Below are 22,576 nucleotides of genomic sequence, written 5' to 3' on the forward strand. Positions count from 1 at the left end.
GATTGTGTAGTCGTGCGTGGTCTTCGCGCGTCCGGTTCGCAATCGGGACTGGACTCACTGTTCCTTACAGTTTGGGCGGTCGTTCTACTCAATTTTCTGCAGATGTCCGTGAGACGCCTGCCAGTGGTCGATGAAGTTATTGTTAAGGACTTCGACGAAGTGCCGAATAATGTCCACGGCTGTCACTTTCTTGATTAGGGTCGCCTTGGTTCTCAGAGGCAGCGCTGCCAGATGGTCTGCTTAGATGTTCGCCTATATGCTTCAGTGCTCCGGGATCCAGCATAGTGTGGTGGATCCCCGAGTGGATCGGCATTCATATCGATGGTGTGGCCAAAGGGGTATCGGAACTGTCCGCTCTCAAGCGCGCGGAGTACTGAGAGAGAGTCGGTGAAGATCGTGGTTGCTGTGTCTTGTGGTTTTCGAGACAGTGCCAGGGTGGTGGCTGCGGCTTCGGCGAAAAAGACCGAGCACTCTGTCAGGAGGTGGAGGGATGAACCTGTCCCACCGTTGCGGACTTCAACTTCGACCTCACCATCCTTCCTGGATCCGTTGGTGTAGATCCGAGTATGATTCGAACATCGCCCGCCGGAGGGCCCCCATGCCATCATCCACAAAAATGGAAGGACGCCTGCCTCGACGCATGCGCTTTCGGCTGGTGGACGCCCAGTCCACAGTAGTTTTGATGCAGTTTGGATGGACCCGTGATCCAGAGGGGCCAATGTGGTGTTCATTCCTGCGAGTTTCCCCTGTAATCTCGATGACGTAATAAATTCAACTTTGAATTAGCGCTTGTATGATGGTAAGTGCCATATTTCGGTTGTGCTTCGGGTGGCGCGCGCTTATCGTCTGCCCCAGCCTTTTCCCATTGGCGCAGTCGGTCTTCAATTTCTGGAAGTTAGGAGCGAAGGAATCTTTCCTGTCCGCTGTGATCTCGAGTAGTTTCGGCTCCTTTCTGTAGGAGATTGGGGTGTCCATTATCCGGATAGGCCGGTCGGTGGCTCGATGGTGGGTTGTGCATATGTCAGTATAGCAGTTCTTGGATATTCGAAAACCGACGGAAGTTATCCACATGCATACGACGTTAACTGCAGTTTACAATTTTATTCGGGTACGGCCTTTGATCTTCCCAGTCGCGACTAGCACGATGTCATCCTCGTAAATGAATATGAAGATCCCTTTGGGGAGGCTGCGTATATCTTCTCCATTCCAACAAACAACGAAAGATGAACAAGCCTTTAACCAGCGAGAATAAGCTGAACAAGAGCTGTTTAAGCCATTATCCAGCCAAATTGTTTGTTGGGATACTAATGAGCAAAAGAATGACCGACAGGACAAATCCCTGTGTACTCCGTTTTCTTCTGAGAATATTCCGGATTCGCTGCCACCGACTCTGACCTGGAATCGGCGGTGTCCGAGGAAACGTTGTATGTAATGACAGAGGTTTCCACGGATTCCCCAGCGATCGAGCTGCCGGAGCACGCCCTCCGCCATACGGTGTTGTAAGCCTTGTCTATATCTAGCGCGGCTATGTCGGTGTTAGGCCGTCCTGCTCTGCCTGGTCTAGGGTTTCCCCTAGAGATGCTTGGTTGGACTCTGTGCCCTTGCCTTCCCGGAAGGCAAGTTGCTGGTGATTCAGTACCTGGCGTTGCTCAAGGGTTGTGATTAGCCTTCTGTTGACTATCCGTTCGATTCCGGTACAGGCTACTGGGACAAAAGTCTTTGGTCGTCGGGTCCCCTTAACCCTTTCGGGGATCGGAACGACGAGAGTCGTTTGGCACAACTCCGGGAGGGGCCCACCCTCCCAAGTTCGGTTGTAGCATTGGAGGAAGGCTCTTTTACACGCCGGTGGGAGGTTCCTTAGAAGTGGATATCCGGCGTTATCGATAGCACCACTTATACTTTTTAAATATATGTAAAAATAACTAAAACTACTAAAAAAGTTAAAATTATCTGTCGTCCTTCCAGGTCTACCTATTCTTAAACCCCGGAGACCTGGAAACCGCACCAAAAAACCGGAATCTCCTAGTCAAACCCAGAGGGGTGGCAACCCTATATTGGGTTTCAAAATTATCGTGTGTGGCGAAAGTGGTCAAAGCGATTTTGATTAGTCATTAGTGATCTAGACCTGAAAATCCAAGTAATGTTTGCCTTCAATGTAGTAAGTTTTTTGTTATCGTGATCGGAATTTTGCCGCCAAAGATTTTACCCACATAACGAAACGAAACAATTCCATCGAAAAGGACGAACTAAACCCATCCCACCAGCTGCGGCAGGGGTTGTGTAGAGTGAACCCCAATCTAGTTCACCGCCGAAAATGAATTCGAGCAAGCAAGCGATTCGCTCAGCTTCATTCCACCACACAGCCGATGTGCAGTAGCAGCAGCAGCAGCCGCGGGTGCTAGAAAGTGTGTAGAGTCCAAACCCTATTGTCATACATCAACCAGTCAGTGCCGTGTCTAGTTCAGTCGCACATCAAAACGCATCCAGTCTGTGAGCAGCAAACAAGGGCGAATTAGGAAGGCAAAGCAGAAGCGAGAAAAGCTCAAAGCGGAAAAGTGTGATAGAAGAACCAGTTTAATATATATATATTTTTTTTCGCACGCCTGCCCTTCTTCGGAGCACACAATTTTGGTCGCGCGATCCGTGGTCGTGGATGTGTCGTCTGGTCGCAAAAAGTGGCAAAAATTCGATCGAAAAGGTGTGTTTTTCCCGTAGCACCGTCACGAATCGGTGGAAAATTGTTCACTTTCGGTGTTGATTTGGTGTTTTTCAGGTGTTAAACGGTCACCTGTGCGTTGGGTGTCACGATCTGAGTTCGCGATAGTGCAGTGAAAATATATTCTGTTACGAGGTTGAAGTAAAGAAAAAAAAAGAATTCCTACCAAGAGGAGAGATTTTTCGGTTCGATTGAGTTCGGTTTCAATTCAGTCTTCTTTTGTGTGCCTATGCTTACATCTTGGCAAGAAAGGATTCGAGAAAATTATATCGCTATCAATACATACAAATACAGCGTTTTTGGTGTGCAAAAATTTCAGTCAAAAAAAATTGTGCCCCAGCCCGTCAGTCGGTGGTTGGTTGTAGCAGCATAAAAGTTGTTCAATTGAATCGAAAAGCAGTGTGTTTTCCGTGTTATCGGCTGCAGTATTTCCTCAGGATTGCCTGTTAATCGACTGTGAACGAAGCAGGGAATTTTTTTTTTTCAAAACGACCGCTGAGCAAAAGGTAGGTTTTTCCCGGAACGACGGAATCGTGCAGCGTAATAATGTGACATTTGAATTTTCGCAATTAGCTCTAATAGAATTTAGGGAAAATTGTGATGTGAAAAAATCTGCATGAAATTGATAATTTTCTCTCACTCATACCGCGAAGGCAGGCTACTTTTGTATCAGAAGTACATATCAGCAGCAGCGCGCACAGCCACAGAAAGTACACGAGAGAAGAAGCACTTACACATTAAATTAGCTTCTCGATTCGGTGTGCAAAAAACACGAGCCTATTCTTCGCTCTCCCTTAAATGCATAGGACATGGCCAGTGAATGGCAGTGTGGTCAGAAATATGGGGGAAATATTGAGATGAACGAAATCGATTGTTTTTGGGAAGAACAGTTCCTTGTTATTTATTGATTGTTTATATCAAATTTTTACTGTTAAGTTGATCTCCGTTTTAGTTATGCAATTTTGTATGTGTTCTGCAAATGGTTTTCTCCATTTTAGTGCACTCGGTGTTTCAATTGGGCACTTTATAATTTTATCGGTGGACCACAAAAAAAATTGAATACACGGAAAATACACTCTTTAGAAATTTCAGTTAAAAAATGGTGATCATTTTATGTATTTAAAGGGTTACAAGTACATTAAGAAAATTTACCTTGGCGTAATGAAGCAGAATTGAGATCCTCTAAAATAGTGTTTATAATGCTAATGATAATGTGTAAAAAGTAATAGCTAGAAGAAAATCATCACCAGATGCCCGGATAGAATTTTACAATAGCATTTACCTTACAAACAATCATAAAACAATAAATATTATAGTTATTACTGTTTCAACATTGTTCGATGCCAAGTTCTCACAGTAGATTTACAATTAAATTTCATGTAACAATAAATTTTACTGTTCAGCAAAGAACTGATACAGCGCATTCACATTCAGTTTTACTGTTCTCGAGAAAAAAATTTATGGAGAAAAATTATTTTTTTACTGTTAAGATACATAACCACCCCCCTTTTTCACTGTAAAAGTCTATTTTACATTGAAATTTACTGTAAAAACGTTAAAGTTTATTGTTTTTGTATTGTAGCATAACACTAAAACTTACTGTAAATTATTGTAAAATTACTGTACTGTCACAGTGAAAATCATGGTTTTGTCACTGTATATTTCTATTCGGGTGGCCACTGCGCAACATTTTCCCTCTGGCCGGTTTTTTTGGGAAAGGGTCCACGGCCGGAAACCCATCTTGCGTAATTATTGACTCAAAGCCTAAAACCAGAGATTTTTCGAATCCTTGGGGCAATGGCAAGCGACATACAATGCAGGATTCTTTCGGTATTTGGATTTTTCGTGAAATGGCAGACTTTTTAATAGAAAATCGCAAAAAATGTCATGAAAATGGACTTATAAAAATGCGATAAAGAACAATCGCGTAGAGTGAATTTTTGACACCGTCTTCTATTAAAATCTTTCCTAACATGTTCATTTTATTATTTTTGTTCAAGATAAATGTATTCTAATAAGTGTCAACCCAATCGCTGGAAAACCTAATCTCTCAAAAGTATTTAGAATGATTGCGAATTAATTTAAAAATGATGAAACATATTCTTTGTATTAGAGGGATTCCATGAGAAACCGGCCGACCACAAAATATGACCATCGTCGATTCGAACGAAACTTTGAAGTTGAGTTCGGTTTATGAACTTCCTTGAGTTTCTCTAACAATTGCAATGTTTTGATACAAGAGCAATTTTTTAAAAGGGCGTAGACATTTTACGTGCATTAATTTCATTGTGCATGCTCATTGTTAGTGTGATCGTGGTGGGTTTCTACTTAGATCTTATCGAAGAGACCGGCGTCTTTAAAAAGGTTTAGGACGATTTCTTACCTTACGGGGTCGTTGGCCAGGGCGTCTCGAATTAAGGGCATCCCGCTTCGAGCTCCAGGATCTCCGAGTAAAGCGGACCCTACACGAGACAGAAATATTGTCAATAAATATATTGACAAGACTGCTTCAATCCATCAATCCCATTTAAATTCTACAGAATCAATATTTTCAAGACGACCTTACACCACCAATATATTGATCAATAAATGATTTATTGTCAATATTTCTGCTCGTGTAGTGTCCGCTTAAGACACAACATCCCGTTGTGTCTTACTCGGAGATCCTGGAGCTCGAGGCAGTTGGAGAGGATGTCTTAAGCGGACCCTACACGAGACAGAAATATTGTCAATAAATATATTGACAAGACTGCTTCAATCCATCAATCCCATTTAAATTCTACAGAATCAATATGTTTAAGATGACCTTACACCATCAATATATTGATGACCTTACACCATCAATATATTGATCAATATGTGATTTATCTGCACGTGTAGGGTCCGCTTTACACCGTTGACCTGGTCTCGTATATGGTGCAGAATGTGTGGTCATGGGTGGTCTTCGTGTGTCCGGTACGCAATCGGGACAGGACTTTCTGTTCCTTCCAGTTCGGGCAATCGTTCTACTTTACGAGTATCTCCTTAATTTTCTGCAGACGCCTACCAGTGGTCGATGAAGTTATTATTAAGGACTTCGACGAAGTGCCGAATGATGTCCACGGTTGTCACTTCAAATGGGTTACAATAACGCCTTGATGTCAAAGAGAAAGCTATAGGAAATTTTATGGACCTTTTGAAAAACTTATTGTTGTTGATGGAGAATTGCGAATAACTTATGAAAGGTCATAATAGAACAAAATAATTGTGCTGTTAAAATAATTATTAAAATATCTCGAGAACTACTACATTTCAGAAATGTTTAGTTGTTATCATTTTGATTCAAAATGGCGTTTAGAATCATATTCAAAAATAAAATTACAAATAGCATGAATTATAAAAAATATGTCAAAAGTTGTTAGGAAAACTTCTTTATTGAAAGCTTCTCCATGATCCAAATACACTGAAAAAGTTTCTTTTACATTTTTAAAACGATCAAGATTACATTTTTGACATTTTATGGTGGGGTAACACGAATAACTTTTAAAAAGGGCATAATCACACGAATTAACTGTTTATGTTGGAACAAAATTCCAAATATCTCGAAATCTATCGCATTTTGGAGGATTTTTGTTAAATGCATTTTGATTTAAAACGATACTTAGAATTGTATTCTGTAATAAAATTACAGTTTTGTATGTCAATCAGTATGAAATTTAAAAACAAATAATAATAATTTTTTAGTTATTGTTAGAAAAACTTTTTTACCGATAAGTTCTCCATCATATAATCATATTCAAAATATTCCTTTTCTCTTTGGGTTTTTGCAGGCAAAATATAAAAAATTAGGAAAAATGGGTTTTTTGCAATCTAAATTTTTAATTCAAATTTTTGTTTTTATGAAAAATGACACATTTTTTTCAGTGTATATTTTTTTCGTACAGAAATATTCATTCTCTGTAACTCGTTCTCAGGAAGTTTAGCTGTATAAAATACAGTAATCGAACAAAAAAATTGAAACTAATGCACGTATGAATGTCATTTTAAATCGCCCTTTTAAAAAATTGATCTTGAGTCAAAATATTCTTACTGATTGTGGAATATGTTTAGTCTTCCATGCCGGTGAATTATGTAAAGTTTCATCGGAATCCAAGATGGTCTGTCACGATTTTAAAGATTTTCGGACGGATCTTTCTTCGTGGAATTCCTCTTATTAGGATTTAGCTCTGCTTCAGTTCTAGAAGCGTTTGACAGAAATGGTTCACAAAGTATTTATATTGAAGTACTGTGTAAAATTTTTAAATAAGCTTGATGTTTTCTCAAATTGCTACGAGTTGCAAAAATACGGAGCAATTTAATTCAACACAAAAGATTTCCATATCTTTTATGGTCGAATACGAGGATCGCATAAAAAATAAAAAATAGCCAAAACTATCGTATTGAAACAGAAAGTGTTTCCCGAAAACTCTTATCCAGGCGTTGAAGCTGTACAGTGGCCCGGCAATTGTGTCAGAAGTCCATGAAGATTTTCATTTAAATCCAGGATTTTTGAACATGGTTGTGGAGAACAAATTCTTCTGTGTAAGCAGTACAGCTCGAAATGTGCGCATTCCGGAAGGTTTTTGAACCGGACCGCTAAGCAAAACCCGGACTCGAAAGCCACATGATAGATGCTGACCAAATTAAACTTATGCATCATTATGGACGATTTCAAACAGCTTCTGGGCAAGATGATTTATGTTGCCAATGGTCGCTGAAGGATTACTAAGACATTAAAATTCCCTTTTGTGAGAAAATTTGCCGATGAGTTGATAATCTGGCAGAAAATTTGCAACAGTGTCGGGAAGGTTTCTATTTTCATTACTAGCAACAGTGAAATGCTGGATCATACAGAAATGCGTGTATTTGCTTAAGTCTTCCTTCCACCAAAAAAAATACTCGCAAAGGTTCTTGTACTTTACAAAAATCAATTTTATTTTACAAAATTATTCAGAAAACTTCAGTTTTTTCACTAATTCTTCATGCGACAAATATCGCTGCCGACTGCTCTCTCAATCTTCAGTTTCTCTTGAAGAATTTGAGCCCCGGAATTGGTTTGAAAACAGTTTGTGCTTAGATTTAACCGTCGATCAAAATACAGCCATCAAATTTCGCTGGCACTTACGGTCACTGATTCTTGTTTAAGACAAGGTGAAAAGGGATCTTTTGTGCGATGTTAAGATTTATTTATGCATTCATTGAGTACTAAAAAAATATTTTCAGTCACGCAGAGCCACACAGTTATCGATTTAAAAAGCGATTTTCTATGTTACATATGGAATGTGACACAATCAATGCGGCCAGGTTAACTGTGCAGCGTACAAAGTGAAGATCCGTAACTATGCGGTAATCAAATTATTCATTTAATGAAGAATTCGCTCAGCGAATTAATTTTAACCTTGAATAAGAAAAAAATGTTGACAACCGTACCAAACGTTTCGATTTGGTGGGGGTTTGGTAAATCGTTGGAATCGACTTGGCTAAGAGGGTTGATGTCACTCCTTTGATCTCAAGCTCCTAGGATGGGACAAAGGTATTTAGCCCTGTCCTGGCTAATGAGCGTCGGTTTTAACGCCTTTACTAGCTTTCTGAAATAATGATAGAGAAAATTGGCTAAATCGGTTAATTAGTGCTAAACATAAAGAAGAAAAAGCCTAAACAGCTCCGACGACCGAAAAAGATAAAAATCCAACGAAATGAATTGAAAACGCTGCATGTTAATGTTGTCGCTTGAAACTAAAATCGACTCAGTTAGGTCAGAGATATATAAGGTTCCTTCTTGTCACAGCTGCATTATTCCAAGCTATGGCAGTTACATCAAAACGTTGGTTTGAATAGACTACCCTGGTAACGAGTCAGGATTCTCAAGTATATTTAACATAAATATCTTCGGATTTTGATCGCACACCCAGAGGACCATATGCCTGAACGTGGTGTACAATTACACTGAGATCTTGCTTGGTCTGTAAAACAAATATAATATATGAAAATCAAAACAAGAAAAACAATCACGCTTGCAACTGCAGGAAAATATTTTGGACATATCAAACATCAAATGTTACTAAATTTAATGATTACATGCTGTTACAGTAATTGTGTACTTTTCAAATGAGCTAGTATAGGTTGTAAATCGTCGTTGTTGTGCTATCTTATGACAAACGCCATTTTAGGGTAAACTGAGTTAGATATGCCACATTACTAGTCTAAAAAAATCTCTACAAAGTGGCGTTTACAGAATTTTGACATTCTGATTGGTCACTGAGATATAGCGAGAAACGTACTGAGAAATATTTAATTTTTTGCTTCAAATGACTGTGTCTGGGGATTGGCTCAAATTATTTTGATGTATAAGATGTTTTTATATGTAAAACTATCTAAGAAACACAATGGCATAATCATGTTCAAAACAAAAATGCACGAACTGTGAGATAAATGCAATTTAAGTTTTAAACTGGAAATATAGCATATTTAGCAACACTGTAACCAAAAATAACAATTTTTTTCTAGATTCCCTGACTCATTTCCTTCAAAATGCATCTCACCAATTATTTATAGTTCAAATGAAGCTAAAGATATGAATAAAAGTTAATAGTTGATGATTTTTTTCTATGGAAAATTTTCCATGCACGATTATAACACGCCATACAAATTTTGTCAAAACACACCTATGACACGTATGAGCGCGACTTTTGTTTACATTTATAGTAAAAACTCACAACATAGTCAACCGATCTTCCCAATAGTTGAGAGGTTAATACAGAATAGATAAAGGCATCAATTGTCTTCTTTGAATTATTTATACCATTTATAAGTTTCAAGATATTCAATCTCAAACTTTTAAAATTGTTTTTCTCGAAATGTGCAAAATGGCGCTTGTCATAAGATAGCACAACAGCGACGAAATCTCATCAAATGCGATTCAAAATAATGTATGATAAATCTTGAATACCCTCAAAATCTTGATTTATAGCAAGAATACTATTTTTCGGGACTATCGGCACTAAAAAAAAAATCTACGCTGTCATTTTTCAATCGATTTTTAATTTAATTTAATGTTTGAGTGTTATGGAAAGGAGAAGAAATGACCTTGGATATTAGGTTCTTGGTTAAAAATTCTATGCCGTTTTGGACGACAATATTGAATCAAATATTATTTTGTGATTTTTTCATGGAAATTGCATAGCAACTATCATATTTTTCATAAAAAAAATCTCAAAATAATTTAAATTTTGTAGTTTTTTTTTTTCCATTTCGTTTATTTGATAGGCACAAATGCGTTAGCTTGGCGGTGCCGAATTCTTTTGTTTTTACATTTTGAATATCTTAAAACTAGGAGGTTACAATGTTGAAATATTTTTTTTTATAAAAGAGAAAAAATTTACAGCTATCTTAAGACTAGAAAAAAAAAATTCTATATATAAGAGAGGGGGCAAAAGATTTTTTTTTATGAAAAATTTTAAAACAAGGAATTCAATAGTAATAGTTTTTAGGAAATATTTACAGTTATCTTAAAACTAACAATATAGTTTGGTACACAAAAGGGGGAACAAATATTTATTAAAAATTTCACAGATGTTTTAAAACTAGGGATACAATTCTATTTACAAGATGGGGGACAATAGTTTTAACAAAGAGTAGAAATTACAACTATCTTAAAACTAGGAATACGGAATACAAATTTGATTTTTTATCGGATACTTATGCTTAGTCATTTCCAAAATCGGTGTAGAAGTAGTTGTATCAAGGACAGGGGAGAGAAGGCGTAGATGGTGACCGGTAGAGAAGAGCAAAACTTGCAACTTTCAGGCAAACGGGAGATCAGCGAAACAAATTTGCGCCTCAGTCTAGTAGGTCGGATTGGCGGATGGTATTCTTCGGACCCGCGGGGGATCCTTCAAAGGGAATCCTTCGGACCTCGAGTCGCTCTCGCTTCAGAAAATTTTGTAGTTGTCTCAAAGCCGAAAAGTATTTTAAAAAAACGAACAAATCATTGCATAGCGTTGGAAAGGTCATTTCTTATTCTTTTCAGAACACAAAAAAAAAATTTAAATCGGTTGAAAAATGATCGCGCTGAAAGCTTTTTAGAGCCGAAAGTCTTGAAAAAAATATTTTTGCTATAAATTAAGATTTTGAGGGAATATAAAACTGATAAAACGTGGTTTTGTGATGTATTTGACTAAACCTACAATCTTTAGCAGATCCCTTTTAAAAGTACATTCATATTTTTTTTTAATTTTGTTGCACCGTTCACACGTTCGATTAATTAGGCAGGATAGAAATTTGGATAATCTTTCTTGTTTCTTTGAGGCTGCCACTTTCCTCGACTGTCGAGATTTATTGTGTATCTACTCCAGAATCTGCTCCAAACTCTCGATAGTTTAGCTAGACGAAGGACCACCAGCTCTAGCGACTTAAAATTGTAGAATCAACACAGCATTAAATAGCCATATGAACTTTGCGTTTAACTGAATTAAATCTTAGTTATTTGAATGTAAAACCTGTCAAAGACTTATATTCGTGGAAATATTCTATCCAGGAAACAACGAGCCCCTGCATCCAGTTATCAACACCTTGTACTTCTCTTCAACTGACGCTATTATCGCTCATATACGCGTATTTTACAAATAATCCGATCCAAAGAATAGATTTTTTCCTTGATTCATAACATATCGCGCTATCCTAACTATATGTCTATGTTATCACTCGGTGGTTTTCCAATATCGTAGAGAAAAAATAATGAAATTTGTTTTAATACTATTGCAATAAATAGTGACCCCGTCATTTACGCTGAGAAGATTACCTTTTCTAGGCAACACTGTCAGCTGTTTGGGGTTCAATTGCTTTTGTTTATGAAACACAGAATACTCTCGGTAACCGGCTACCCAGAGTTTAAAAAACTGTAAAGACTAAAAAAATCTTTTCTTTTTTGAGTGCTCGTATACTCGAAGTCTAATTGAAAAACTACATAATAAACTATGCTTTACAAGTCTCATTGTTTGCTTGAAGTGAATCCTAGACTATACACCCTTCGAAACCACCAACTCCGTGACACCTATGGAAGAGTCTGATGAAACGTCGTCCTTCCTCTAAGTAGATGAAGCGTCAACACTCTGCGTCCACCTACCCGGAGGGTGACCGGAAATAGTGTATGTCATGCTGTTGAGGTTTTAATTTGGATCGGATTGGTGAGAATTCCAACTTACCATTTTCTAAGCAACTCCTATTACATAATCAGCAGTCAAACATGATAAAGTCAGTGTGCTATCTTCCAAAATCATCATCACAAAGCAACGCATATTAAAGTTCAAGTAGATAAAACCGACAGCTGGCCAAATAACGATAGCTAGATTCACCCAGAAATTTACAAAAGATTAGTTTGCTTATTATAACACTACAGCTCAATGCGCGAAACGCTCCGCACCAAAATCGGTGTGGCATCACTGTTCTCACTAACGGACAGAGAGAAAATGATAAAACGAGAATATTGGTAAGCATCTCTACAATGTTGCCCGAAATACAGAATTGCTGATACCAGCACAACACATCCCATTGTGTCTCTTCTAAGTGGAGGCTGAGGTTTTTTGTGTGTTCTCCCGAAGCTGCACTTGCGGTTTGCGAAAAAGCAAATAGGAAAAGTTTTCTAGTGTAAATAGAGCCGCCTCTCGGTTCGACCCGGACAAATGGGCACATGGATGTCTGTCCCACGATGTGTACGATGTATTGGGGCTGTATGCATACGGGCGAAATAAGAAAGACGACCCAGGCTGCTTACGAGTGAGTGTGTGTAAGTGTGTGTGTTTATTTTATACCGAGGGCGAGCAACAACAAATGACAGAACGCAATAAAAGTAAACGCAAAAATCACATTGTGCCTGTACGTACAATTATAGTAGGTTGATTCCAAGGCAGGCGGACAGCAGCAGCAGCAACCGTGCTGCGCTTGTCGGTATAAGATGAAAATGGAAGTTTCGATGTATGACATGCCTATAGATAGCAGCCTAGCAAAAGCGCACAGACTGTAGAGGGAACCTAATTTCTGCGTATTGAGTGCCTCTCTCTCTGTACCAACCAGCCGCTATACAGGCGCTGGACTGGCTGACGATAATGGCAATTAGAACGAACGACTTCTTTGTAATCGATATCTTGCACAGATCAAATTTGCTTTCCTTGTTTTTTTTTCGAATTCCTATCGGGAATATCGTTGTTATTGGGGCAATTTGCTCAACTTGCTCTATCTTTCTGCAGATTCTTTCGGAAAGTATTTTCGAAGTTCACTTTATCAGGTAAACAGACGTTAGTTGGATTGCGCAAGAAGATATTATAAGTAACGAGAATCATTCATCTCGATACTCGTCTGAATAGATTTGCCACAACTCAAGATAAATTAAGTGATGGATGAGAGGTACTTTTATGTCCCCAAGAATAATGACAAGATTCTCGACAAACATATGATTACGGCCTAAAAGCCAACTGTCAAAATCCACTTTGAATGGAAATTCCAGACAAACTGTTACTAGTCGAACACAGTTCACAACAGTTTATGAAAGAGAAAACTTTTCTCTTTCATTTACTACCAACATCTGTGATTGGCGTGTAACGGTTTGTCCGGAATTTCCATTCAAAGTGGATTTTGACAGTTGGCTTTTAGGCCGTAATCATATGTTTGTCGAGAAATGTAAAAAATCTTTGGTTGACTTCATTTGATACGAAAGATATTCAGATACATGATATACGTATCAATGGCCGTAACGGTAAGAATGCATGCACGAGGCATTTGACGTGGATTCGTCGTTTCATTGTTGTTGGTAACGAAAATGATGTTGAGAAACTTCATGAATCAGAGATTTCGTTGTTGGAAATACTTTTTCGAATAAAGGTGGGATCATAGTCACTGTGCTTCTATCCTGGGGATTATTTTGTTATATTCTAACCATCGTCGTATATTTCATCTCCAGTACTAATTGTTCATCAATTAGCAGATAATAAACATGATGATTTATGATCGCCTGTAGCGAACTCTAAAGTGTTAATTAGGTTTATGAGGACCACTTTAATTCCACAAATTGCGCAGAGATGGCAACTCATGATCTATTTCAAGCTACGTTTCAGAGTTGACATTACTAATTCCAGTGCTCCTGACACAGGCTGTGATCAAGCAACGAAATTATCCGCCTGGAATGGTGTTCCGCATCACAAAACATTCCCAGGTCTTAACGATCAATTTACTATGAGTGTGAGTGAAGTCAATGTATACATATAACTACAGTCATCGCATTTTTTATTGATTGGATCGCGGAATGCCGCTTAAATTTTGAGACGAACAACGAACAGGCCCGCGGCTAAACTCTGCACACTAAGGACGCCTCTTCGCACGCCTACTGCCCGCCGGCTTTCCGCTGAGAAGAAGCAACACAAAACAGCGAATTTGCTGCGGCGACCGCATCGAGTACGGCCTATCGCCATCCTACCCATTTCGCCGAGGTCCGAAAGTGAAAGTTGTCGATGGTAGCTTTTTTGTATGTGCGTCGTTGAGCTGATTGCCTCTTGCGCTGTTGTGTTTAACCGAATGCGTCGGGTACCGAATCGTGGTTGATTGCGGATTGTTCGGGTTTGTTTTTTTTCTGTTTTATGTTTCACACGTGGATACCGGGGTCTTAAAGTGTTGCAGGAGTACACATTGAATATTGCTTTGAGAGAAATTGACACCATTAATCAAAGGTGTTTCAAAATAGTAGGGTAGAGTGAGAACAGTTGTATATTAAGAATATTGCGGATCTCTCTCTCTCTCTCTCTCTCTCTCTCTCTCTCTCTCTCTCTCTCTCTTTCGCATCACCTGAATACAAGAAGTTATTACAATATAAAGTTACAGAAAAAACAATAAGACCACTGCAGAGGGGAATTTTTTTTGCGACACGAATCTCCACTTTATGATTAAAATGATATCATCTAGCGGCGGACACTACACGGAAAACCGATTCATCACAATTTCAACTAAAAAGTTAGTTGAGTTTTTGGTTTCGTCTAGTTAATATTTGGGCGAACTAAATTTTTGTTGAAAACAATAATCCAACGTTGTTGGTTTGATGCTGTCAGTTTCAGTCTGGACACGAACGTTTCATCCTAGCACAAAACTTAAAAAGCTAAAGCACAAAACTTGAAAAGCTACATGAGCTAAAGCTTGAAACGCTTGTCTCAGCTTGTAACGCTTGTTTTAGTCCAGACACAATTGCATATGCCGTTACACTACCTTTTCAGCCAAGACACAAACGACTAGAATTCAACTAATCTCATTGTTGAATTAAACTGCTTCATCGTAAAATACAACATAGGATATTTCAAACGTTTTGTTTCACCGACCGACGGATGAAAGGTATGGAATTAAATTGTTGAAAAATTCCGTATGTCAGTAATTCACACGTAAATATAATACAGAGTTATGTTTCTCATAATGTTATCTTTTTATAAACTGCAATCTTAAATGAGACGAAATAGCCAAAGGTATTTAAGGATTGTTGGAAATTGATTGATTTGAATTTTAGAATAAAGGTATATTTTTTTTCTATTTAGTCACAAACACTATCCAGCACTACAAAAAAAACTTCATACTTATTCCACATCTAGTTTGGAATCTCAAACGATGAAAAATAATTATCATATTACATATTACATTGGTTAATAATTGAAATGTTATTATATAATCGACTAAATCCGAAATAGAATGATTTTGACAATTTTCGACAATACTTTCAATTTTCAGTGCACATGTATTGAAAAAAATGTCAATAAAAATCATCCCTTTATCGAAATGTTTTTAAAGAAAAACTAGGTAAAACCAAAATGAGGTCAGTTGAATTTCTGTTTTTTTGTGTACTGGTTCAGGTAGTTGCGTCCAGGATAAAACAAGCTTTCCAAGCTGAGACAACTACCTACGTGCTTAACCGTTATGCCCAGCGTGTATGAACATAGTTGCTGTCGCTACCTTGATGTATTTCAGTAAGGTGTGCATCTTAGCTACTTGCTGTCATTTCGTATGATGTGCGTCTTGAATCAAAATCAATAATAATTTTCAATAACTATTATTTGAGAATCTCTCAAAATTAAGAGAAAATTTAGTTACGTTATTCGTTTTTCTGTTGAAATCAACTAATTAGGAAAACAAAAATTTGTTTTGTTATTTTCTTCATCGAATGGCTTTCAGTGTAGTAATATGTGCAAGCTCACTTTCTTCTAGCTCTGAATCATATTCATAAAATCGTGGATCGCACGAGTACTCAAAAGCCCACGCGAATATGCAAGCGCATGGATATTCAAACAAAATTTCTATATGCGCGAGACACACGCCCACGCGCTCAAACTCGTTAACATACAAATTCTCGAGCTCATCGCGATAAAACAACATTACTCACAAACGCGAACATGAAATATCCAGAAAAAAACTAACACCCGTAATCTCACAACCATAAAAACGCTCCTGTGTTTAGTTGAAATAAATTATAAAAGCGATCTCAAGTACGAGTTTACAAACACTCGCTCCCACGCAGTCGTTAAGTCCCTAGCGTCGGCGGTAGGAGCCTAGGTACGTTCTTTCAGCATTCTACAAAAAATCTTTCAGACCATTCTACAAAAAAATCGTTCGTATACACTTGACAACACATTTCAGGACGGCATGACCAGGAACTCTAGTGATAAGAGGAAATTAACTCTCTTCTAGTATCTGAACAGTATACCCAAATTAACCATCAGATTCACGGTCCGTGCGATTATCCACGAACACACACGAGTAAGTGATTTGGTACCAGGGTCTAAAATCTAATTTATACAGGCGAAGTTATATACACGCTAGCACACGCGACATACAAACGCCCACGCGTCCAAATAAGTTAACATCCGATCATCCGCGCTAATCAACACCCAAGTATTCGCAAACACAAAACCTCCCCTATTATTCAGTGAGCGCTATAGCACGATCGTAAAGTAACTACGCCCGCGCATCTGAGCCGTACACCCAATATCACAATCAGAATCACGATCCGCTGAAACTCGCCATTTCCCGTCTCGTCTGCAGTTGTATTTAGTTGAACCAATTGTGTACAGCTAGCACTATATTTTTCATAACTGTAATTAGCTGGGTAATTTGGTTTTCGATTTGACACCTGCCCGACACTGAATCCAAAAATGTCACCGAACTTAGGTGAACGGTTTGAAGTTGAGACGGATAGTGAGACAGATAACAGTTCAATTTATATTAGTAAAAATTCTTTACATTCAAAAAGGCAAGAGATCGCAGAGGCCCGGCATGTTACTGTTCTCCAGTTTCAAAGAACTTTGTAATTTGAAGAAGAAATGAGCGAGTGTTTATGGAATTTCGATTCTCTCACTGATAAAACGACAAAAACGAGGATTTTGATTTCATTGGGTCTTAGGAGCGATGCTTCTAGAAGTCACAATTTTAGTAGCTTGCCTTTTTGGAGGGTTAATATTTACTTAATCCCAAAGCTCACAAGAAAATTTACCAAAATCAATTACAAACCGATTTGTTATCGCTCTTGTTACTTGGTCTCCTTTTACTAATTAATTGCAGTTTTGCATTCTAGGAAACTAGTGTGCAACGTTATTTATAGGGTTCGCAGTACCGACCCTTTTTGGCGAGAACCGGTACTACGGTACTGAAGCCCTCAGTACCGGTAGTACCGGTAATGTAACGGTACTCGAATTTTTTTTAAATTCGAAAAAAGCTTCAAACTGAAATTGAATGCTAAAACTGATGACCTTATTCTCAGATGATTGATTTGTGCTGATCAAAAAACATGTTTATTGTTTTTAATTGCTTCGAAATGGCAAGACTTATTTCACAGAAGATATTTTTCGTATAGGGCACCTTCTTTTATTTCGAAATCTAGGCCACTTTGAAATCAATAACTGCTAAGTGGTGCGACTTTCGTCGATTTGAACAGATGGTAAATGTATGAAACCATATTAACAACAGTAAATCAAAGCGAGAATGGCAGTAAATCCGAGCAGGTTAATTGCATTTCCTCTCTAGCTTTTCTTAAAATTTGTTCCGATCCGGCCTTTATGTCGTTTGCCTACTATTCTCTAATGCATATCAAGGCTCTTTGCTTTCCTGTAAACTATGGAGTTTTGCTGAATTTTCCGATCACCAATAATTACAAATCGACCCGATTGAAGCAGTTCACCAAGTCCAAAACTGTTGGCTACTAAATCGCTGTTCGTTCTTTTATAGATAAAGGTTTAAAAGCAAACCAAATACAGACATACCCTCTCGCAGGTTGATGGGATTGATGGTATTGTAAACATCATCAAGCCACAATAGATTCAATAGAGTTATCTAAATATAAGGACCTTCGCTCTTTTTAGTTTTTATTTGCACCAAGTTCTACTCCTAGAGGTTAATTAGTTCTCATGTTAATAATCCACCAAACATTGACTACTGAGGATTTGATTTATATAAGAAGCCCGCTTCAAGATGTTGATTACAATACGCCTCGATAGTGGTGTGTCGAGGAGGCCGGGAGGGCTGATATGAGCCTTTTATCTGTTCTATACCTTTCCTCTATTTACCAGCTCATAACCAACAATCAACCAGTAACAAATAGATAATTGAGAAAGGATGTGCTATGTGTGGTGATTGGCTATTCAAGTATTAGTAGTGTTTGAAGTACTAATGTATGTCTCATGTGATGATCATAACTTCAGCTGTATCTTGTACCTATCTAATCTATTACGTCTCTCATATATTGTCTTTTATTTTATTTCTTCTTTTCGAGTCCTATACTGCCATTCTACACCCGTCTTCAGCTGGGTCAACAAAGATGGTGATAGTGAACGTCTTAACACTCACACATTCTCAAACGCGGTCTCAGCGGGAACCTACAAAAATGCCATCGTGCACGCGATTACGACTCGGTCACGTCCGAAAGTCTATCCTTGATCCTAGAAGCCTAGGTCCATGCCTTCAGCTGGACCAATTAAGAAAATACGCCCATACCTTTTGACAACACGTCTCATGGCGACATGACCGGGAACCCTATCGATATAAACGATCCCACTCTCTGCCAGAATTCTAACCGCGCACTGAAAATTTAATATCAGACTCACGGTTCGCGAGACCATTCAAGAACACACGTTACAAAATCACGTCAGCGCACAAACGTTAGAGCCCCTCGCGATTTTCCAAGCAACCTACGAACTCGCAAACATGATTACACCCCGGTGATAAGGTGAAAATCTCAGCACTCATAAACTTACCAACACGATCTCAAGCGTCAACCTACAAACTCCCGCGCTCGCGCCATCATGAATCGGGATCGTCCGGAAGTCTCTATCCTCGGTACAAACAATCTAGGTCCTTGTTAATTAATAAAAAAAATAATAATAAAATTGAAAAATAACTCCCATATCCACTAGACAAAACGTTCCATGGCGACATGACCGGAAACTCTAGTGATATGGGGTAACTCTCTCTCTCTGTCAGAATGTGATCCGTACACCGAAAACTAAAGATCAGAATGACGGTCCGCGAATATATGAAGCGCCGCAGGGTTTCAAAATCGAATTTATACACGCGAAGTCACATACACGCGAGCACACGCGACAAACACGTCAACATACGAACGCTTAAGCCCTTCGCGATAATCTACGCACACCTATGCCCGAGATCGTGTAAACTTGATAACACTCCGGCAATTGTGTGAACGTTTTAGTACTTACGACATTACAAACGCGGTCTCAAACGCGAACCCGCAAACGCGCGCGATCATGAATCGGTCACGTCCGGAAATCTTTAGCCTTCATTCTAGCAATTTAGGTCCATACATTCAGTTGGAGCAATAAAAAAAAAATAAAGCTCATATCCACTAGACCACGCGTTCTACGGCGACATGAATGGGAATTCTAATGATATGTAAGAACCCACTTTCTTCTGGAATCTGAACCGTACACCGAAAATCAAAAATTAAGTATCAGATTCACGGTCCGCGCGCGATCATTCTAGAACACACGCGAATATGCGAAAGGCACACGGTTATAAAATAGAATTTATACACGCGAAGTTCATACACGTTAGCACACGCGACATACAAACGCGCACGCGACATACAAACGCACACGCGATCGAGCACGTTAACGTACAAATGTTCGAGCCCTTTGCGATGATACACGTGATCGCGAGTCCCTACGCCCGCACATACCTGAACCGTACAATGTATATCACATTCAGAATCACGGCCCGCTACAATTGGCCTAATGCAGTGTTTTTTTGGGCGACATTGCCTGTCTCGTCTGCAAATTGTAGTATGTGATTCTGACGGGGAGCCCTTCCGAGAACCTAGCTCTACAGCTCCAGTAGGACAACTCTCGAAAAAAAAGCAAACCAAATACAGACATGACTTACACTATAGTCTTATTACGCGCCACCCAGTGAATAATGGAAACCAATCAGAATGTCGCTAATAAAACTTTAAGTCTGCGGACAAACCCGGACAAGCCGTACAGTCTATATGTTTTCTTAATGTAATTTTTCGAACTAATGTTTGTGAACGTATTACGAAAAAGGCTGGTTTTATGCGCGCATTTGAGGATTATTCCAAAGGACTTTTCCACACAAATAGTTTCATGGATTTCATCTTTGATCAAATATAAATAAATAAATATGATAGAATTTTTTTTCAAAGCTTAAAGAATTGAAGTTTTGCAGAATTGTCGTTAATTTTGAAAAAAATTCTCATATATTTATTTAATTATTTATTTATTAAGAATTTCAGGGAACAATACCTAGTTTTAACAGTTTCCACGGACAAAATTCATGAAGAGTTGGATTTTTTCAAGCAACGGAAGTTCGACTTTAGGTCTCAAAGGAGCTCGCGTACTAAACTAATTATCTTCACATGTACTTCTTTAAACAGCTTACACGGTGCTACAAAATAAAATTAATTGAATGTACTTTTAAAATGATATAACAAAGGTTGTAGGTCTGTTCAAATACAACACAAAACCATGTTTGATCAATTTAATATACCCTCAAAAAATTTATAGCAAAAAAACTACAAGCTGCAGCCCTATGGGATTGCACGAACTGTAGACGTAGGACTATAATAATTTTCTGTGACAAATTTCCGAAAAATCTGTGAAAAATCACAATATTTCCATAAATCTGGGAAAATCTTAAATTTTCATCAAAATGCCAAAAATCAGCCATCTGTAAAAAAGAATCTGTGATCAAGAATTATTAAAAAAATTAACATTACAGAAAAATCTGTGAATATCGTAACTCTGCTAACAATTTAGAATACCTACACATTCGCCTCAAACATTGAACCCAAGCGCACAAAGCAAAATGAGTCAACGCTGATGATGATGGGTAGAGAGAAAGAGACAACTAGTACCACGACACTATGTTAACCGTGTTTGCAAATGGAGCTCGAGTATACGAGCGATTTTGTGTTCGAATATTTGTGTTCGAGATTGTGCATAAAAGTGTGCTGGAAACGAGTACAACACAAAAGAAAGCACAGTGTTTGAACGGACAAGCTCAGTCGCATGTTGGACAGCACTGGGTAGCGTACCTCCATAGCATAGGTGTAACGGACTTCTAACCAGTGATACAGATTCCAAACGGTACAGATTACAGATTTTTGTAAAAAAGTACAGATTGGTACAGACAGCAAGGTAAAATAATTTAACCATGCGATGCATTCCAGTAAACAGCAGGTAAACGTTGAGTTGGCCAGCAGTGATAGTAAGAGTCTGAAGTGAAGCTGGTGCTGATTGAGCTTTAACTAAGGCTGACATTAGAATGCATTAGAAGCCGAGCGAATCTTCTCAGAGTGCAAACGTTTACTGCAAGCATGTTTCTCGCTTTCTATTCATATTACTAGCCCCATCTCAGCTTCTCGTCGCCACTCTGTTGGCCACCTTTGGTTGCCAACAAAGTGGCAGCGCGAATTTTAGCTGGAGCTGATATTGACATTACTCAGTCAAACTCATCCAGAATTCTAACTGGTTTCTTGCAGAATTCTAGCCCAAATAAAACAACCGCATCAGAATGTTTGGTTTGATTTCGTCGAATGAAAAATATGTATAAGAAAAATGTTTTTTTTAAACAACCTTGCTATTGTTTGGGTACAGAATCCGGTACAGATTTTTCTATAGAAGAGTACAGATAGAAAAGACTTTTCAACTCCCGGTACAGATTTAATTGTGGCAACACTGCTTCTAACTCAACTACACTGGCTGTGAAAACACACAGCGCAGTGATCTGCTCTGCCTGCCGTTCAACAGGGAACTGAGCTTGTCCGGTCAAATCTTCTGTATGGAAATGAGCGCTATTTTGACTAGGTCGCACATTATTTAAATTTTAAATGTCATGGTATCAAAAATCTTTCGGTTTATCTATTGCAATCTATTCTTAGAAGTATTTCGGGGCGAAATGCGCAAAAAATTTGAAAATTTCTCGTGAGATGGCTGAATTATATGCGTTTGAAATTGGACCACTTTTCGCTACATACCATTTTTGAAGAATTTGCAAAGTGCACCCCCATATCGAAAACAAAGACGTAGTCCTACGTCAAAACGTTTTTTCGGAACTTTCGGCACTAAACATTTTTTGCGCGGTCCTTTTTCAATCGATTTTAAATTTTTTGAGTGTTTTGGAAAGAAGAAGAAATGACCTTTCCAACGATGTGCTATGTTATGTTCTTTTGTTAAAAGTACTATGCGGTTTGGGACAACAATATGAAAATTACCATTATTTTGTTTTTTTTTTAAATAAAAATATGAAAATTGCTCAACATTTTTCTTAGAAAGCGGCTTTGTTTTACTAAAC

General features: G+C 38.4%; 2 protein-coding genes across 5 annotated transcripts in view; one reads left to right on the forward strand and one right to left on the reverse strand.

Moving 5' to 3' along the window:
- The window catches only part of LOC131688150 (cuticle protein 16.5-like), a 115,272-nt gene extending 103,260 nt beyond the window's left edge, over positions 1 to 12,012 (reverse strand). The window contains exon 1 of the mRNA XM_058972315.1: positions 11,938 to 12,012. Within this exon, the coding sequence (XP_058828298.1) occupies positions 11,938 to 11,940 (3 nt within the window). The 5' untranslated portion in view covers positions 11,941 to 12,012. The remainder of the gene's footprint in view (positions 1 to 11,937) is intronic.
- Positions 2,363 to 22,576, forward strand: part of LOC131688148 (protein boule) — a 128,068-nt gene continuing 107,854 nt past the window's right edge. For 2 of the 4 annotated variants that reach the window (XR_009305227.1, XM_058972311.1), the window contains exon 1: positions 2,363 to 3,222. The gene's annotated coding sequence lies outside the window, so the exon portion shown is untranslated. The remainder of the gene's footprint in view (positions 3,223 to 22,576) is intronic. The other 2 variants (XM_058972308.1, XM_058972312.1) reach the window with 2 other exon arrangements.

This window comes from Topomyia yanbarensis, chromosome 3 (genome assembly GCF_030247195.1).
Source record: "Topomyia yanbarensis strain Yona2022 chromosome 3, ASM3024719v1, whole genome shotgun sequence".
NCBI lineage: Eukaryota > Metazoa > Arthropoda > Insecta > Diptera > Culicidae > Topomyia > Topomyia yanbarensis.